The sequence below is a fragment of the Thalassophryne amazonica genome, chromosome 17, assembly GCF_902500255.1.
Source record: "Thalassophryne amazonica chromosome 17, fThaAma1.1, whole genome shotgun sequence".
In the NCBI taxonomy this organism is placed as follows: domain Eukaryota; kingdom Metazoa; phylum Chordata; class Actinopteri; order Batrachoidiformes; family Batrachoididae; genus Thalassophryne; species Thalassophryne amazonica.
In genome coordinates, this window is record NC_047119.1 from 22,293,557 (window position 1) to 22,314,928 (window position 21,372).

Sequence of the window (21,372 nt, forward strand, 5' to 3'; positions counted from 1 at the left end):
TGGTGATATTGTTTGGGAAAAACAATTTTGCAGCCAGGCAACATCAAATCCAAAGATCTTGCTTCTTTATTTCAAATGTCAGTTTTCTACAACAAGATGCAGTCACTCAGTAAACAATTGCAGACAGAACCTCATCCACCCACCTCATGGGACAATGGATGTAGGCACATCTTTTTGTTTTTACACATTTTCCATTACACACTACACATTCTTTTTGCTGTTTTGGAGTGAGGGAATTCAAGCTTTTCTATTCTACAAATTCTAAAATTATTCCCTTTACACCAACAATGAAAACAAATGTTTACAGCATGATATAAATTTAATAAAAATATCAAAACCAAAATGAGGCAACTAGTGGCCAAGCATCCCCTGGCAAGCGCAACCGAAGCTGCTTATGAAGATGTTTAACACACACTCATAATCTAGAAAAGGCTGCACAGATGGAGCACGATGTTATATGGCCCAAAAATGTGGAAACCAAGTACATTATCTATCTATCTATCTACCTACCTACCCACCCCAGTTCAGTGAAGTTGGGACATTGTGTAAAATGTAAATTAAAAACAGAATACAATGATTTGCAAATCCTCTTCAACCTATATTCAATTGAATACACCACAAAGACAAGATTTTTAATGTTCAAACTGATACTTTGTTTTTTTGTGCAAATATTTGCTCATTTTGAAATGGATGCCTGCAACATGTTTCAAAAAAGTTGGGATGGGGCAACAAAAGACTGGGAAAGTAGATGAATGCTCAAAGAACACCTAATTGGAAACAGGTGAGTGTCATGATTGGGTATAAAAGGAGCCTCCCCAAAAGGCTCAACCATTCACAAGCAAAGATGGGGCGAGGATTACCAGTTTGTGAAGCACTGTGTGAAAAAATAGTCCAACAGTTTAAGAACAATGTTTCTCAACATTCAATTGCAAGGAATTTAGGGATTCCATCATCTACAGTCCATAATATAATCAGAAGATTCAGAGAATTTGGAGAACTTTGTACACGTAAGCGGCAAGGCTGAAAACCAACATTGAATGCCCGTGACCTTCGATCCCTCAGGTGACACTGCATTAAAAACCAACATCATTGTGTAAAGGATTTTACCATGTGGGCTCAGGAACACTTCAGAAAACCATTGTCAGTTAACACAGTTCGTCGCTACATCCGCAAGTGCAAGTTAAAACTCTACCATGCAAAGCCAAAGCCATACATCAACAACATTCAGAAATGCCGACGCCTTCTCTGTCCATTTCTTTGAAATGGACAGACACAAAGTGGAAAAGTATGCTGTGGTCTGATGAGTCCACATTTCAGATTGTTTTTGGAAATCATGGGCGTAGTGTCCTCCGGACAAAAGAGGAAAAAGACCATCCAGATTGTTACCAACACAAAGTTCAAAAGCCAGCATCTGTGATGGTATGGGGGTGTGTTAGTGCCCGTGGCATGGGCAGCTTATACATCTGTGATGGCACCAACAATTCTGAAAGGTACATCCATGTTTTGGAGCAACACATGCTGCCATCCAAGCAACGTCTTTTTCAGGGACGTCTCTGCATATTTCAGCAAGACAATGCCAAGCCACATTCTGCACGTGTTACAACAGCGTGGCTTCGTAGTAAAAGAGTGCGGGAACTAGACTGGCCTGCCTGCAGTCCAGACCTGTCACCCATTGAAAATTTGTGGCGCATTATGAAGCGCAAAATACGACAACGGAGACCCCGACTGTTGAACAACTGAAGTCATACATCAAGCAAGAATGGGAAAGAATTCCTCCTACAAAGCTTCAACAATTAGTGTCCTCAGTTCCCAAACACTTACTGAGTGTTGTTAGAAGGAAAAGTGATGTAACACAGTGGTAAACATACCACTGTCCCAGCTTTTTTGAAATGTGTTGCAGGCATCCATTTCAAAATGAGCAAATATTTGCACAAAAACAATAAAGTTTATCAGTTTGAACATTAAATATCTTGTCTTTGTGGTGTATTCAATTGTATGTAGGTTGAAGAGGATTTGCAAATCATTGTATTCTGTTTTTATTTACATTTTACACAACGTCCCAACTTCATTGGAATTGGGGTTTTGTGTGTGTATGTGTGTGTATATATATATATATATATATATATATAAAAACATGCATGTATGTACGCATACACACGCACACACACAGAGGCCACTTAGCCATTATAATATATGTTTTTATTTATTTATTTTTGAGCATGGTTTTGATTGTGGGAGAAACCCCACACAGACACAGGGAGAACATGCAAACTCCACCAAGAAAAGCCCAGGCAGGAAGCGATCCTAGCACTTCCTTGCTGTGAGGAAACCATACCCCCCGCTAAGCCACCTGAAATGTAGTTCATGATTATCCATATAAATTTTGGGATAATCAGACGAGGTTATGGACATGTTTGTACAGCCTGTACAGTGTTTGAAATGGCTCTGTTGTAAAAGTCCTGACTGATAGATGGGCCAAAAGTTAATAGATTGATTAAACACAGTATGTGATTATGTGTATCAGTTATGGAATATATTAGACAAGGCATTAATAACTTATAGTGCTGAAAGCAAAATGTGACGGATGGACACATACACAGATGAAGTATGATTCTGTATCCATCCCCCCTTCACATGTGATAGAGCAGGTAGCTCAGTGGATAAGCACATAGTCTGCATTATCTCATTCCACCCAACTGTAAATGGTCCTTGGCTGAGGACGTAACCTGCATTGGACTGGCGTCCTGTCCAGGGTTGTTGTAGGTTCTCGTCCACTTGACACTACAGAATCCTGAGATAAGTACGGCCACCAGAGCCTATGGAATCCTGAGATACGCATGGGCCCTGGGCCTATATAGGACTTACTGCTTCTCTTTGGCTGGTGGGGATAATAATGGATTGCATAAGTAATGGTACCCTTTAGTATAGCACAGTGTTAATCACAAAGTCCAACAATGGTGCCAATGTGTATGGGTACTGAGGACTGGAGATGCAAGATTATTTAAGTTTGTTTAATGCCTTGTGTTGCCAGGCAAATCAACCCAAGAAGGAAAATGGATTTTCATTTGAGCAGCTACAGTACGAGTACTTGATCATGCCAACTTGTTTCCAAGGAACAAGATACTGTGAAAAGAAATTTCATCAGTGGCCTCATCATTTATCTTCAATGCAAAAGTCTACTTGGCAGTAAAGTGATGATCAAACTAAGCGACACTCAATCGACTGCGGAGCACGCAGTCATTAAGTATGATTAACATTTCATTACTGTCTCACTTTCACCTCTGCATTCACAGTAGATCAGGCGAATGGCTTATTAGAACTAACAGCGATTGTAGAAATCACATTAATCATCAAATTAGTGAGTGTGTGTGTGTTTGAGATGGAGAACAAGGTGTTGCGTTGCTCATGTCTCATGAAGTGTCCACTATTATGTAGACCAATAGAGTCAAACAAGCACACTGAACGTTTGCTGTAACAGGCTTACTCATGTTATTGGACATTAAAATACAAGCAGCAGTGGCCTTGGTGGCCACCAGGACCCTGCAGCTGATAACAGGTGGCTACTACACAATTGATAAGCAGCTTGATAGGTACGTCTCTCTTCATTTTATGTTATGGTCATTGTGCCTGCTAAAAAAAAAAAAATGCTAACATGGCCCAAAATAGTCAACTCATTACCCTCACCTGTATTTAACAAAACCAAAAATTTCATGGCTGAACATGCAGTGCCACTAAATTTGTAGAGTTACTTACAAACATTTTGTGGACCCGCTGACTTACTGAATGACTCCATTAATCCTGTGTTTACCATGCTAATTGCGGTGGGGGGGATTATTGTCCATTTGGGCCAATAAAGGCTTCCTTTTTGCACATTTGTGCTTTGGCTTAACAGATTGATTTTGAACATTTCACAATTTCAGTGCCAGCATACTCTGGGCAAGAGGCAGCATACGAGGTCTATTAGATAAGAAACCGACACTTTTTTTTTTAAGTATATGGATTTGAATGACGTGCGATTACACCAATCATGCTTGAACCCTCATGCGCATGCGTGAGTTTTTTCACGCGTGTCGGTGACGTCATTTCCCTGTGGGCAGGCCTTGAGTGAGATGTGGTTCAGCCCTCTCGGCTGAATTCCTTTGTTTCACATGCTGCTCAAGACGGCGCGCGTTGCTTTATCAAAATTTTTTCTGGACCTGTGAGGAATATCCGAGTGGACACTATTCGAGAAATTTAGCTGGTTTTAGGTGAAAAGTTTAACGGCTGATGAGAGATTATGGCGTGTTTCTGTCGCTGTAAGGACTCCCACAGAGTGGGACATCGCGTAGCGCTCCCAGGCGCCGTCGTTTTGACGTTTCGACCTGAAAACATCCTAATTTGAGGCTTAATTCACCCAGGACGTTGTGAGAGAACAGAGAAGATTCAGAAGAGGCTGGCATGAGGACTTTATGCGGACATTCCACTGTTTAAGGACATTTTTTAATGAAAGACGTGCGCGCAAATTCGCCGAGTCGTTTCCGTGACGACTCGGCGAATCCGTCTGCGCCGCGACAGGAAAAACACCTCCGTGTTGAAAACCATTTGTAAAATTCAGGCGGCTTTTGATGGCTTTCAACAAGTGAGTAACTGAGAAATTGTTTAACAGCTTGGGCATGTTCCAACTTGCCCATTAAGGTTTCCAACGGAGGTGTTTTTCCTGTCGCGACCCCCCGCGGTCGGGTCCGGCCCAACATGCGACTCTGCCCGCACGTTCTTTCATTACAAAATGTCCATTAACAATGGAATGTCCGAATAAACTCCTCATGCCGACTTCTTCTGAAAGTTCTCTGTTCTCTGACGACTTACTGGGTCAACAGAGCCTGAAATGTGGAAGTTTTCAACTTGAAACGGCGAGACGCTGCTGCCTCGAAGCGCAGATCGCCGTCAGGCACCGTGGGCTGTCCTTAAAGCGACACTACCAGACCAAAATCTCTCATCAGCCGTTAAAATTTTTACCGAAAACCAGCTGAATTTATCGAATGGTGTCCACTCAGTTGTGCCTTACAGTTTTGAAAAAAATTTTGATCAAACAAAGCAGCAGTCTCTGAGCCATTCCTAAACAATGAAAAAATCGACAAGAGGGTGGGCCACTCCTCACTCAAAGACTGCCCACAGGCGAATGACGTAACCGACAGGCGTGAAAAAACTCTCGCATGCCCATGAGGGTTCAAGCATGTCTGATGTAATCACACGTGATTCAAATCCATATGGTTTTTGAAAAAAATAATAAGGTCGGATACTTTTCTAACAGACCTCGTACTTCACGGGATGAAGACATAGAACCATTCACGTTGACATTTCACACCTGCAATCATTTTGGAGTCACCAATTAGCATGCATGCCTTTGGACTGTGTGAGGAAGCCAGAACACTTGGAGGGAACCCACACCAAGATTATAAAAAGTCTACATGGAAAGGTCCCGGACTGTCTTTGAACCAGCAGTCCTCTTTTTGTGAGGTGAAATTGCTTACAACTTTGCACCAGTAAGGCTATATATTTAGCAATTTCAGTTTATATTTAACAATTTCTCTGGAGCCTGATGATCACCAGCGATATGTGGAAAAGCTCAAACTAGTGACGTCATCACATTTCCTCATTTAACAAATGCTTTAAGTGAGACCCGACTGTATTAAACGTGTGATGAAAGTACTTGCACCTAGTTAGGAAGTTTCCATCTCTCGCATTTATTTCAAACAAAAAAGGCAGTTAAATGTTGTGTTTCTTGTTTCTACTGTAATGAAAATCTGTGATCATGAATCATAATTTTTCAGTATATACCATATCCACACATCAGAATGCCCTGGGGGTTTTGCATGAAATTCTGCCCGAAAAGGGGTGGGCCATTGCAGGAAAACACACCCAACCCTCCATATAGTTCAATAAAATGTCTGATTTCATTGGAAAATAACTCGCACATTAAGTACCACAGATCCATTCTATACCTGGTCTCCAACACTGGTACTACAAACTCTCAAACTGACGTCATTGCCATGTGCCAACTGATGATTTGAGGGAGAAAATAAAACATGCCAAATGTGCATGTGTAAAATAATTAATGATTTTTTATTGGTATTATTTTTTTTACATAAATTATTGTGGGTCACGCGGCACATTCACAAAAACTCATGAAGACCAGCGCACACTGATGATGTCGCAGGTAAGACATGGACATGATGAGAAAAGTGTCTTGAAAATAAATTATTTTTTGCTTTTACCAGCCATCTAACCACTCCCAATTTATGCAGCCCGCCCATAGACAGCTTATTAGAACGTCAACAATTTCAAGTAATAACTCAGCTGATTCTCTTGTTTACTTATTTTTGTTCTTCAGATAATGTAAGATTGATCACTCCTAATCTATGCATGCCATGATTAGCTATTTGATTTATTTTCTTTTTTCTTTTATTACTTTGACACTTTTTTCCCTTCTCTTCCCACTTACTCATATCTCACTGGGACAGATACTCAGTACTAAAAATTATCATTCTGTAAATCAAAGTTTATACAAGTTTTGTGGAATCATCAGCAAGCTTTTACACACACACACACACACACACACACACACACACACACACATATATATATATATATATATATATATATATACATATGTATGTCTGTATGTATGTATATATATATATATATATGTATGTATGTGTATATATGTATATATATATATATATATATGTATATTATATATATATATATATATATATATATATATACACATACATACAGACATACATATATATATATACATATATATATATATATATATGTATGTATGTGTATATATGTATATATATATATATATATATATATATATATATATATATACACATACATACAGACATACATATATATATATATGTATATATATATATATATATATATATATATATATATATATACACATACATACAGACATACATATATATATATATACATATATATATATATATATATATATATATATATATGTATGTATGTGTATATATGTATATATATATATATATATATATATATATATATGTGTGTGTGTGTGTGTGTGTGTGTGTGTGTGTGTGTGTGTGTGTGTGTGTGAAGATCTGTGAGCAGCAATATGGTTTCATGCCGAGAAAAAGCAGTACAGATGCAATGTTTGCTCTGAGAATACTGTTGGAAAAGGACAGAAAGAGTTACATTGTGTGTTTGTGGACTTAGAAAAAGCTTATGATAAGGTGCCAAGAGAAGAGTTGTGACATTGTATGAGGAAGTCTGGAGTGACAGAGAAGTATGTTAGGGTAGTGCAGGACATGTACAAGAATAGTGTGACAGCGGTGAGATGCGCAGTCGGAATGACAGACTCATTCAAGGTGGAGGTGGGATTACACCAAGGATCAGCTCTGAGTCCTTTCTTGTTTGCAGTGGTGATGGACAGGTTGACAGATGAGATCAGACAGGAGTCCCCATGGACTATGATGTTTGCAGATGACATTGTGATCTGTAGTGAGAGTAGAGAGCAAGTTGAGTCTAGTCTGGAGAAGTGGAGATATGCTTTGGAGAGAAGGGGAATGAAAGTCCGTAGAAGCAAGACTGAGTACATGTGTGTGAATGAGAGGGAGCCCAGTGGAATAGTGCAGTTACAAGGAGTAGAAGTGGTGAAAGTAGATGAGTTCAAATATTTGGGGTCAACTGTTCAAAGTAATGGAGAGTGTGGTAGAGAGGTGAAGAAGAGAGTGCAGGCAGGGTGGAGTGGGTGGAGAAAGGTGGCAGGAGTGATTTGTGACCAAAGAATATCAGCAAGAGTGAAGGGGAAAGTTTACAAAACAGTAGTGAGACCAGCTATGTTGTATGGTTTAGAGACAGTGGCACTAACAAAAACACAGGAGGCAGAGCTGGAGGTGGCAGAGCTGAAGATGTTGAGATTCTCTTTGGGTGTGACAAGAATGGACAAGATTAGGAATGAACATATCAGAGGGACAGCTCAGGTGGGACGATTTGGAGACAAAGTCAGAGAGGCGAGATTGAGATGGTTTGGACATGTACAGAGGAGGGACCCAGGGTATATAGGGAGAAGGATGCTGAGGATGGAGCCACCAGGCAGGAGGAGAAGAGGGAGACCAAAGAGGAGATTTATGGATGTGCTGAGAGACGACATGCAGGTGGTTGGTGTGACAGAGGAAGATACAGAGGACAGGGTGAGATGGAAACGATTGATCTGCTGTGGCGACCCCTAACGGGAACAGCCGAAAGACAAAGAAGAAGATATATATATATATATATATATATATATATATATATATATATATATATATATATTCAATTAATTCATTTTATTTATATAGGGCCAAATCACAACAAACAGTTGCCCCAAGGCGCTTTATATTGTAAGGCAAGGCCATACAATAATTACGTAAAAACCCCAACGGTCAAAACGACCCCCTGTGAGCAAGCACTTGGCAACAGTGGGAAGTGGGAAGGAAAAACTCCCTTTTAACAGGAAGAAACCTCCAGCAGAACCAGGCTCAGGGAGGGGCAGTCTTCTGCTGGGACTGGTTGGGGCTGAGGGAGAGAACCAGTAAAAAGACATGCTGTGGAGGGGAGCAGAGATCAATCACTAATGATTAAATGCAGAGTGGTGCATACAGAGCAAAAAGAGAAAGAAACACTCAGTGCATCATGGGAACCCCCCAGCAGTCTAAGTCTATAGCAGCATAACTAAGGGATGGTTCAGGGTCACCTGATCCAGCCCTAACTATAAGCATAAGCAAAAAGGAAAGTTTTAAGCCTAATCTTAAAAGTAGAGAGGGTGTCTGTCTCCCTGATCTGAATTGGGAGCTGGTTCCACAGGAGAGGAGCCTGAAAGCTGAAGGCTCTGCCTCCCATTCTACTCTTACAAACCCTAGGAACTACAAGTAAGCCTGCAGTCTGAGAGCGAAGCGCTCTATTGGGGTGATATGGTACTGTCAGGTCTTATCCCTAAGATAAGATGGGACCTGATTATTCAAAACCTTATAAGTAAGAAGAAGAATTTTAAATTCTATTCTAGAATTAACAGGAAGCCAATGAAGAGAGGCCAATATGGGTGAGATATGCTCTCTCCTTCTAGTCCCCGTTAGTACTCTAGCTGCAGCATTTTGAATTAACTGAAGGCTTTTCAGGGAACTTTTAGGACAACCTGATAATAATGAATTACAATAGTCCAGCCTAGAGGAAATAAATGCATGAATTAGTTTTTCAGCATCACTCTGAGACAAGACCTTTCTAATTTTAGAGATATTGCGTAAATGCAAAAAAGCAGTCCTACATATTTGTTTAATATGCGCCTTGAATGACATATCCTGATCAAAAATGACTCCAAGATTTCTCACAGTATTACTAGAGGTCAGGGTAATGCCATCCAGAGTAGGGATCTGGTTAGACACCATGTTTCTAAGATTTGTGGGGCCAAGTACAATAACTTCAGTTTTATCTGAGTTTAAAAGCAGAAAATTAGAGGTCATCCATGTCTTTATGTCTGTAAGACAATCCTGCAGTTTAGCTAATTGGTGTGTGTCCTCTGGCTTCATGGATAGATAAAGCTGGGTATCATCTGCGTAACAATGAAAATTTAAGCAATGCCGTCTAATAATACTGCCTAAGAGAAGCATGTATAAAGTGAATAAAATTGGTCCTAGCACAGAACCTTGTGGAACTCCATAATTAACCTTAGTCTGTGAAGAAGATTCCCCATTTACATGAACAAATTGTAATCTATTAGATAAATATGATTCAAACCACCGCAGCGTAGTGCCTTTAATACGGTACCTATGGCATGCTCTAATCTCTGTAATAAAATTTTATGGTCAACAGTATCAAAAGCAGCACTGAGGTCTAACAACAAGCACAGAGATGAGTCCACTGTCCGAGGCCATAAGAAGATCATTTGTAACCTTCACTAATGCTGTTTCTGTACTATGATGAATTCTAAAACCTGACTGAAACTCTTCAAATAGACCATTCCTCTGCAGATGATCAGTTAGCTGTTTTACAACTACCCTTTCAAGAATTTTTGAGAGAAAAGGAAGGTTGGAGATTGGCCTATAATTTGCCAAGATAGCTGGGTCAAGTGATGGCTTTTTAAGTAATGGTTTAATTACTGCCACCTTAAAAGCAGGTGGTACATAGCCAACTAATAAAGATAGATTGATCATATTTAAGATCGAAGCATTAAATAATGGTAGGGCTTCCTTGAGCAGCCTGGTAGGAATGGGGTCTAATAGACATGTTGATAGTTTGGATGAAGTAACTAATGAAAATAACTCAGACAGAACAATCTGAGAGAAAGAGTCTAACCAAATACCGGCATCACTGAAAGCAGCCAAAGATAACGATATGTCTTTGGGATGGTTATGAGTAATTTTTTCTCTAATAGTTAAAATTTTATTAGCAAAGAAAGTCATGAAGTCATTACTAGTTATAGGAATACTCGGCTCAATAGAGCTCTGACTCTTTGTCAGCCTGGCTACAGTACTGAAAAGAAACCTGGGGTTGTTCTTATTTTCTTCAATTAGTGATGAGTAGTAAGATGTCCTAGCTTTACGGAGGGCTTTTTTATAGAGCAACAGACTCTTTTTCCAGGCTAAGTGAAGATCTTCTAAATTAGTGAGACGCCATTTCCTCTCCAACTTACGGGTTATCTGCTTTAAGCTGCGAGTTATACCACGGAGTCAGGCACGTCTGATTTAAAGCTCTCTTTTTCAGAGGAGCTACAGCATCCAAAGTTGTCTTCAATGAGGATGTAAAACTATTGACGAGATACTCTATCTCACTTACAGAGTTTAGGTAGCTACTCTGCACTGTGTTGGTATATGGCATTAGAGAACATAAAGAAGGAATCATATCCTTAAACCTAGTTACAGTGCTTTCTGAAAGACTTCTAGTGTAATTAAACTTATTCCCCACTGCTGGGTAGTCCATCAGAGTAAATGTAAATGTTATTAAGAAATGATCAGACAGAAGGGAGTTTTCAGGGAATACTGTTAAGTCTTCAATTTCCATACCATAAGTCAGAACAAGATCTAAGATATGATTAAAGTGGTGGGTGGACTCATTTACATTTTGAGCAAAGCCAATTGAGTCTAATAATAGATTAAATGCAGTGTTGAGGCTGTCATTCTCAGCATCTGTGTGGATGTTAAAATCGCCCACTATAATTATCTTATCTGAGCTAAGCACTAAGTCAGACAAAAGGTCTGAAAATTCACAGACAAACTCACAGTAACGACCAGGTGGACGATAGATAATAACAAATAAAACTGGTTTTTGGGACTTCCAATTTGGATGGACAAGACTAAGAGTCAAGCTTTCAAATGAATTAAAGCTCTGTCTGGGTTTTTGATTAATTAATAAGCTGGAATGGAAGATTGCTGCTAATCCTCCGCCTCGGCCCGTGCTACGAGCATTCTGGCAGTTAGTGTGACTCGGGGGAGTTGACTCATTTAAACTAACATATTCATCCTGCTGTAACCAGGTTTCTGTAAGGCAGAATAAATCAATATGTTGATCAATTATTATATCATTTACCAACAGGGACTTAGAAGAGAGAGACCTAATGTTTAATAGACCACATTTAACTGTTTTAGTCTGTGGTGCAGTTGAAGGTGCATATATATATATTCAGTGACATTTTTTACACACAGCTCTATGATCTTCAGCCTAATATAAGTAATAAAGCTTGTAGCAAAAACACCTAAAGCTCCAAAACTATGCACAAGTAGACCTAATAAATGTCTTAAAATAGTTCGTCCAACACAAAACATGACGTGTTTACACATGTTGAGTTAATAAGCCACTTATTATTATTATTATTATCTTTGCCTATATGCTGGAATAAGGGAGAGAACTTTTCAAATTATTGTTCATTTTTTCCCATTTCAGTCATACTCACAGGTGACATGTTCGTCCACAGCCCTTCAACTGGCGATTTGTGCAGTTTATAGCTGCACATGAAGGTATTTGTTAACAAAACTACAAAGAATAAAGTTGCATGCACCTCAATGAAAATCTATAGAAAACAGCGTTCAAGAGTGGAACATTGGAGTGGTAATATGGCGGCCGGATTGCTTAAAAAATATTGGCCAATGAGTGATCCAGTAATGTATAGAGATCAGTGTGTTCTACCCACTGCTAGTGTGTATTACTGTAGTTTACGACAGATAATAGGCATCCTCGGTGCCAGGGTGACTAATCCCATTGACCATATGTCAGCGGCTTGTCAAGCATAGGGCCAGTGCAGCAAAGCACAGACGTATGCAGGACAGGAAAAGATAGACACACCAAATACAAGCGATTTCAAGGTTTTTAACTTTTTACTTATTGCCAAGTACTACAAGTTGTATCTGTTAGTATAGATCACTGGTTGATAGCTCCTGTAACATCTGGTATCTGGCTGTGTATTGCCGTATTTCTCAAAGATTAGTAGTTTTCTGAGTATACATGGCAGGTAAATTGAATATCATTTTTTTAAGTGCAAATAAGATACAAGACAGAGAATAGTAATGTGTGAGGTGGGATGAGGCGGTGAAAAAGCAGCTTTACACTATTGTGGCAGAGTGGATAGGTAGGCACGTAGCTAAGTAGCTAGCTAGCTAGCTAGCTAGGTGGATGAATGGATGGATGGCTGTGAGCAGATGAAATTGGAGGCAGTCACTTTCAGCATCACAACAAAGCTAACTAAATTCCTTCCTCTCATTCCAGGAGGCATCAGCGGACTCAAGGAGGAGGAGGTGGTGTAGGAGGGAAGAACCAGCCTCAGCAAACGCAACAACAGTCACCACAGCACCAGAGGGATCAAACACAACAACAGTCTCCAAACCAACAGCCTCACAATTTGATAGAAATGGGGGATAACAGACAAAACAGTAGTGGTCGACCACCTCGCCAGGATCAAGGAGGACAAGGGCAGCGCCAAGGAGGGCCCCCGCACCATGGATACAGTCAGAATCGACGTTGGCACTACAATCAGAAAGCGCAGACCCACGGACACTCAAACACCATAAGTGATAAAGGAGCACCACCAAAGACAACTAAAGACAATGAAACAGAGAATGTAACATTAGCTGAGGAGCAGATCAGGCTTCCACAGGACTGTGGCAGTAGTGAATCACCCAAATCTGAATCAAGAGCCAATACAAATGAAGTGGTAATTAAGGATTCACCCAACCCATCAGGAACCAGGAATGCAAGCAAAAACCAGCCAGAGCAGCCCAAAATCAACCTCCTGCAGTCATCCAAGGAGAGGCTGAGGAGGCGACTAAAGGACAAGGTACTGAAAAGCTGCTTACTGCCTGTCAATCAGTATTAAGACGATTAGGAGTAACATGTATGTGGAAACACCCTAACAGTTAGTCTTATAATTGCTTATAAATGCTCACACACACCCATGCTCTGTCACACAGACGTAGATGCCCAGCTGCTAGCATACTTTGTCTTGCTTTAAATACTTGGTCACTTTGTATGGTTATTTACCAGTCAGATTAGAAGGGGAGGTGGTGGCCTAGAGAGGCTTGCAACCAGAGGATCCTCAGTCCGATTCCCCTATCAGAGAGGAAAAATCACTTTGGTGTCCTTGATTAAGGTCCTAGTCTCCAAGCTGCTCCTGGTGTGCAGTTGTTAGCCTTTCATGCTAGCAACCTGATGTCAAAGTGTCAGTGGGTCAATGTAAAGTGGAGGTAAAAACAGAAATAGCTAGTCCTGATGTTTTCCATTCATATCTGGGTTATAGTGACACTACTACGTTCCAAAAATGGCCGGTTGTTTTAAATGTGCTCTATAAATAAAGTTTGAGTTGAGTTACAGAGAGAGCATATTGCCTCTCAGCCATATACAGTACTGAGAAGTAATGATGCAATTTTTCCTAAAGAAAAAAACTGCCACTATCCTTTACATTTGATCTTTGACGTCCAAACTCAACAAGGTTTCTTGATGTGAGAGACTGAAGTGTAAGTGTAAATTTGCTGGACTTAAACTTTAGTCTGTGTACGATCATTCCCCAAAGTTGCAGTTATTTTAGTCACTTTGCATAAAAGTCATGTTCTTTCAAAATTAATGCACCAAATAGTATAATTTGTTGGTGAAACAGGCCTCCAGGTAAAAAAAAAACAAAAAAAAAAGTCTTTTTCTTGGGGGGAAAACCCTGTAGTATGTGTTTTTGATTCAGGTGGAGCCTCAAAATGTGTGTCCTCCTTAACCTTTACTGTGACCAAAGACCCACCTGTTCAGAAAGTATTCCTGAACACGTTGCAGATGGCCTACAGACAAACTAATGAGTGTGGGAAGTTTAATGTTGCATCCTCTGTAGTTACTGTTTCACCCACCAAAGTCCTGTTTGTTTCCACCCCTTAGGAAGAAGCACAGGTGGAGGCATCGGGCTCGGGACCACAGAGCATGGACCGGCTGGTGAACCTTCTCAACAACATGAGGAGCAACAGCAGCGGAGTGGAGCAGCAGCTGGCTTCGTTCATGGAGGAAGCCCAGACTTCAGCACAATCCGAGGATGCCCTGGCTCAGGTGGTCACTGCAATCTACACCAAAGCTGTGTCCGACAGGAACTTTGCAGCCACAGCTGCCAAGCTCTGTGACAAGATGGCGCTGTTCATGGTGGAGGGGACCAAGTTCCGATCGCTACTCCTCAACATGCTGCAGGTGAGAGTAGCAGAGAGGGATCCATTACATTCGCAAGCAACAGTGAGGCTCCAGTTTTCGGCTCGCACCTTTAGTATTCTCTTCAGCATTCACACAACTCAGACTAAAGTTTAATAATCTCATTAATTTCACGCTTTACATATTTTTCAGTGAGCACCAAGTTCCCTCTGACTGGACTTGATGGATGAAATGACTGTGTGTTGAAAGTGTAGCTATCTCTTATAAAGATAGAATTTGCAGCACCATAATTAACTCTTATCTTCAGTTGTTGCTGTGAGAGTCTGGCTAATGATTGTGCAATAAGCAATTTTTTTTGTGTGATAATAAGCTGACAGAGTGCCTGCTTTATGGTTGAAAAAGATCACTTTGATAAAGGCGGCTTTACTGCAGTACGTGCAGCACCTGCATTTTGCTTTAAATCAGAAAATGATCTTGTACAATAAAATCTCATCAGGGTTTTTTTCTCTATATTTTGCATCTGTGAAGCCACACAGGATACAAGTGACAGGATTGTCTCAAGGCACAAGTCTGGGGAAGGGCACAGAAACATTTTTGCTGCTCCCAGTGAGCATATTGGCCTCCATAATTAGTAAATAGAAGAAGGTCGGATCCACCAGGACTCTTCCTAGAGTTGGCCACCCATCTAAATTGAGCGATCGGGGGAGAAGGGCCTTAGTCAGGGAGACGACTAAGAACCTGATGGTCACTCTGTCAGAGCTCCAGCATTCAGCTGTGGAGAGAGTAGAACCTTCCAGAAGGACAACCATCTCTGCAGCAATCCACCAATCAGGCCTGTATGGTAGAGTGACCAGACGGAAGTCACTCCTTAGTAAAAGGCACATGGCAGCCCACCTGGAGTTTGCCAAAAGGCACCTGAAAGACTCTCAGACCATGAGAAACAGAATTCTTTGGTCTGATGAGACAAAGATTGAACTCTTTGGTGTGAATGCCAGGTGTCATGTTTGGAAGAAACCAGGCACCATCCCTACAGTGAAGCATGGTGGTGACAGCATCATGATGTGGGGATGTTTTTCAGGGGCAGGAACTGGGAGACTAGTCAGGATTGAGGGAAAGATGAATGCAACAATGTACAGAGACATCCTGGATGAAAACCTGCTCCAGAGCACTCTTGACCTCAGACTGGAGTGAGGGTTCATGTTTCAGCAGGACAATAACTCTGAGCACACAGCCAAGATATCAAAGGAGTGGCTTCAGGACAACTCTCTGAATGTATTTGAGTGACCCAGCCAGAGCCCAGACCTGAATCCAATTGAACATCTCTGCAGAGATCTGAAAATGGTTGTGGACCGACGCTCCCCATCCAATCTGATGGAGCTTGAGAGGTACTGCGAAGAGGAATGGACAAAACTGCCCAAAGATAGATGCACCAAGATTCTGGCATCATATTCAAGAAGACTTGAATATGATGCCAGAATCTTGGTGACTGATTAGTTATTTGTTTTAACAAGCAATTGAACAGATGTACCTTATAAAGTGGTTGGTGGGTGTATATTGGCATCAGTGATCAAAAAACTCATATCAGCCAAACACTAATTTCCAATAAAGTCAAACTACCTTTTTCCTGACAATAAATAAATAAATAAAATCCTCCCATTTCAGACACATTAAGTGCTGAAAACAGATGTTGGTAAAGTGCCTTTCAGTGTGATTTCAAGCAAGCAGCACTTGACAGTTTCCGGTGTCTACCGGTACAGACTGTGATCGGAGCGCCAAATTGCATCGCCAAACCCGACATACACAAAATCCCTTCTGTAATGGATTCCTTCAGATGTCGACGGGTGGGAAAATGCTTTCAGGTGGAAACCAGCAGCGTGCGAGTCGCTGTAAATGTCAGTGGGCAAAAAGGGCTAATCAAAACATCCAGGGAAGAGAAACCAACACACACTTTCCTTGCAATCCTTCACTTAACGGTAAATTCCAATGTTGTACCAAGACGAAAACGTCCTCTCAGCCGTGATATATTTCTCTCCCTCCTCTTCCCGCTCCCTATTTCATGAGCTCTTTATTCTGCCCTCACCCAGATTGGCACAGGCCAGTGCCTCGCTGTTTCTCCTGCCCTCCCTCCTCAGCTTCACTCCGCCCTGAGAGCCAGACGCACACAGCGGCAGACTGTCTGAAGACCCACACATTGTCTTTATATGACACTTGGGGTTTAAATGTTACCCCACCTCCAGACTTACAGTGTCTCCTTCTGATCTTCCTCACATTCTAAATGATCTTTTTTTAATAGTTTTTCCTTTCAAACTTCTCTGACTTCAGATATCGAGATTTCATTCTTGCTCCACCTATTTATTATCCCTTCTTCTCCACACCTACGTGGTCCTCTTTTTCTTTGTCTGTCTCCTTCATTCCCACTTTCCAGCCAGCATTGACCCCCTCCTTGTCTTTGACATTTGAGCTGTACACTTTAAAACACTTTAAATGTCATCAGTGGGTTCATGAAAGCCTTCAATAATGATGCGCTATGTTGCTTCCAGACCCCAGAATCTCAATTAGTCTGTGACTGCTTTGATTAAATGTACCCAGCCTGCTACTTGTGAAGTTTGTTGTTTAATTTAGCAGGGCTGGAAAGAGCATTTAGTTGTTATTGTTTGTTGTGTAGCTTAACATGCAATCTTCCATCCCCACCTTAGCACTTCTCCTTTTGATCATTCTTCAGCCATATTTTATATGTTGTAAACAAATAACGCATGTGCCTGGTTTTACTTGTTGCTAAAATATACAGCAGTTTGCATGCATCTCCTCCATTACTGTGCAATGTATGTCACATGTGGCCCATCATGCATCATCATCATCTTGCATAAGTGATTGTGATGCGTGCTGCAGAGGTGCCCCACATTGAAAGTTTAAATTTCTTGCTGCACACCACCCTGACCTTTGCACACACAGAGTGTAGAATAGTGTGGTGACTGCTCATAGTAAAGAAGCTAATACATACAAGAAGATATACTAATAACAAAAATCTTTGTGGGGAGATAGCAATTTTCAAATGCAGTTATCCAGGTCAGCACATCACCGCATCCACCACACTACAGAACCACTTCGAGTCCTGGATAACAACAACCTCGGCAGACATTAGTTCATCCCCACCTCTCAAAAGTAGCCAACTACCTTGTCACAGTCAGCTGAAATGTGGGTGTCAACTTGGGCTTTTCCAGTTACTTGGGTCCTCAACACTGAGGCACCTGCATGCCACATGGCCAAAATGTCGTAGGGGACTTTCCCTCATGACACGGGTAATAACCACAGATCGTATATACAGTATACTGGACAAACTCGCTGTGATGTCACCCATTTCTCAAGAAACGGTTTTGAAAAATCATTTTGACGCTCACAAAGTGCTGCTCTGGGTGTTGCCACTTTGGCAGTGCCTGCTCCGCCGATGTGCCAGCCAACCGTAAAGAGGTGGAGCATGGATGAGACCCTGTGTGACCTGGGCGGGGTGAATGAAGTGGTAATGAAGTAGTGGAATGAAGTAGGTTTTATTAAAGCATATGTTTTGGGATTGGATGGTGTTTGTCATAACTGGTGACTTTGGTATTGATATTAAAAAAGATAATAAAAATAATAATAATTATGACCACCTTATTTCCTGAGTGATCATGGATTAACTGGATTTAATGCCATCAAGTACCGATGCATCTGGAAAGTATTCACAGCGCTTCACTTTTTATTTAGTAAAAATAAAAAAATGTAGAAATTACATCCTTTCCTCAAGTGCAGCCTCAAGTCTTCTTGAATATGATGCCACAAGCTTGGTGCACCTATCTTTGGGCAATTTTGCCCATTTCTCTTTGCAGTACCTCTCAAGCTCCATCATGTTGGATGTGGAGCATTGGTGCACAGCCATTTTCAGATCTCTCCAGAGATGTTTAATCAAATTCAGGTCTGGGCTCTGGCTGGGCCACTCAAGGACATTCACAGAGTTGTCCTGAAGCCACTCCTTTGATATCTTTGCTGTGTGCTTAGGGTCATTGTCCTGCTGGAAGATGAACCATCAGAGCGCTCTGGAGTAGGTTTTCATCCAGGATGTTTCTGTACATTGCTGGATTCATATTCCCTCAATCCTTACTAGTCTCCCAGTTCCTGCCACTGAAAAACATCCCCATAGCTGAAAAACATCCCCATAGCATCCCCATAGATGCTGCCACCACCATGCTTCACTGTAGTGATGGTGTCTGGTTTCCTCCAAACATGACACCTGGCATTCACACCAAAGAGTTCAGTCTTTGTTTCATGAGACCAAAGAATTTTGTTTCTCATGCTCTGAGAGTTCCCTAGGTGCCTTTTGGCAAACTCCAAGTGGGCTGCCATGTGCCTTTTACTAAGGAGTGGCTTCCATCTGGTCACTCTACCATACAGGCCTGATTGGTGGATTGCTGAAGAGATGGATGTCCTTCTGGAAGGTTCTCCTCTCTCCACAGAGGAATGCTGGAGCTCTGACAGAGTGACCATTGGGTTCTTGGTCACCTCCCAGACTAAGGCCCTCCCCCCGATCGCCTAGTTTAGACGGGTGGCCAGCTCTAGGAAGAGTCCTGGTGGATCAGTACTTCCCTTTAATGATGATGGAGGCCACTGTGCTCATTGGGACCTTCAAAGCAGCAGAAATGATTTGAGCCTTGAGATTTGTGCCTTGAGACAATCCTGTCACAGAGGTCTACAGACAGTTCCTTTGACTTCATGCTTGGTTTGTGCTCTGACATGCACTGTCAACTGTGGGACCAAAATTGAGCTCAATTTTGAGCTTCAGGGCAAAGGCTGTGAATACTTACGTACATGTGATTTCTTAGTTTTTTGTTTTTTGTTTTTTTTTTTGTTGTTTTTTTTTTTGTTTTGTTTTGTTGTTGTTTTTTGTTATTGTTGAATTTGTTTTTTGTTTGTTTGTTTTTTGGATGTTTTTAATAAATTTGCAAAAAATCTCCCAAAAACTTTTTTCACATTGTCATTATGGGGTATTTTGTGTACATTTTTGAGGAAAAAATAATTAGAATAAGTTTGTAACATAAAAAATGTGGAAAACGTGCAGCACTGTGAATATCTTCTGGATGCACTGCAGCTTCTAAATGTGCTAATTCCATGAGCATACAAAATTAGATAACATGAAAATTTCACTTGGCGGAAATACTGGAGCTCTGACTTCTTAGATGATCCACTAGGACATTTAACTGCACAGCATGCCACACTGTGACAAATATTTGGAATAAGATGCTCAGAAAGGACGCACACTGCCAGTCCACAACAACTCTGTGCTACCAGAACTCTCTGACTTGGCTCAGCTGGACACACTAGCTGCCACTTGAAGTGGCCACTCCCTAATTGTGCATAGGTTTATGGCTTAAAAACTAAACTGAGATATTTAAAAAAAAATCACTCTCTGTACAGTTGTCATGGAGGTGGAACTTGGCTATAGAGACCAACAACCATTTATTGTACCAACATGTAAAATGTTTATTTGTGCTCTGAAGTTGGACATTTTAACATTGGCTTCTACGGGAATTGGCTCACTTTTGGAGCCAGCCTCAAGTGGTCAGTCAGTCAAGAAGCTGCATTTTTCTTTCTTCCAGGTGGTTTTATTTTAGGTTGTGGCTTGGTAATAATTATCCTTATTTAAGTCTCACTAAGTAACCGCTCATTTGACGACAAAGTCAGTCCAGTTTGTGCCGCAGGGAATTAAAACAGAATTAGTCACAGGAGTACTGTGGGAAAGCTGACTGGCCTATAAAACCAAGGTTAGCCAGGTGGAATTAACTTTGTAGGGATTGAAACACAAACTTATTGTATATGCAGCATAAACATAAAATTTAAAACCAGCAGCTTTAACATATCAAATCAAATCAATTTTATTTATATAGCGCCAAATCACAACAAACAGTTGCCCCAAGGCGCTTTATATTGTAAGGCAAAAGCCATACAATAATTACAGAAAAACCCCAACGGTCAAAATGACCCCCTATGAGCAAGCACTTGGCCACAGTGGGAAGGAAAAACTTATTTTTAACAGGAAGAAACCTCCAGCAGAACCTGGCTCAGGGAGGGGCAGTCTTCTGCTGGGACTGGTTGGGGCTGAAGGGAGAGAATCAAGAAAAAGACATGCTGTGGAAGAGAGCAGAGATCAATCACTAATGATTAAATGCAGAGTGGTGCATACAGAGCAAAAAGAGGTGAATAAAAAGAAACACTCAGTGCATCATGGGAAACCCCCCAGCAGTCTAAGTCTATACCAGCATAACTAAGGTATGGTTCAGGGTCACATATGCTAACACAGAAAATCAAAGGAAGATTGAAATATAATGAAATTCATATCAGTCAAATAATTCTAAGCACTAGACAAAAAAACTGCTTCATGTCAGTGGTTGCTAAACCTGGTCCCAAAGGAACCCGCAAATCCTCCTCTGCAAAAGAATGATCTGCTCATTCAGGTGTCTGTTCACTCTTTATTGGCTGACCACACCTGAATGAGTTAATCGCCTTTGGCCAGCATAACGAGAGTTGAAAAGTGTACATGTTAGGGAGTCCCCAAGGACCAGAGCTAAGAAACACTTGATCTAATACTGGTTATTCTATAAAATTAAAGCCCAGTAAAGCAAAGGCTCCTGCCAACTTGTTCTTTACCATGGAAACATGCAACAGGCCAGCTCCCTGAGA

General features: G+C 41.0%; 1 protein-coding gene across 2 annotated transcripts in view; it reads left to right on the forward strand.

The window, feature by feature from the left end:
* The window catches only part of ctif (CBP80/20-dependent translation initiation factor), a 171,802-nt gene that overhangs the window by 91,541 nt on the left and 58,889 nt on the right, over positions 1 to 21,372 (forward strand). For both annotated transcript variants that reach the window (XM_034191677.1, XM_034191676.1), the window contains exons 9-10: positions 12,760 to 13,327; positions 14,407 to 14,706. In XM_034191677.1, coding sequence (XP_034047568.1) covers positions 12,760 to 13,327; positions 14,407 to 14,706 — 868 coding nt within the window. The remainder of the gene's footprint in view (positions 1 to 12,759; positions 13,328 to 14,406; positions 14,707 to 21,372) is intronic.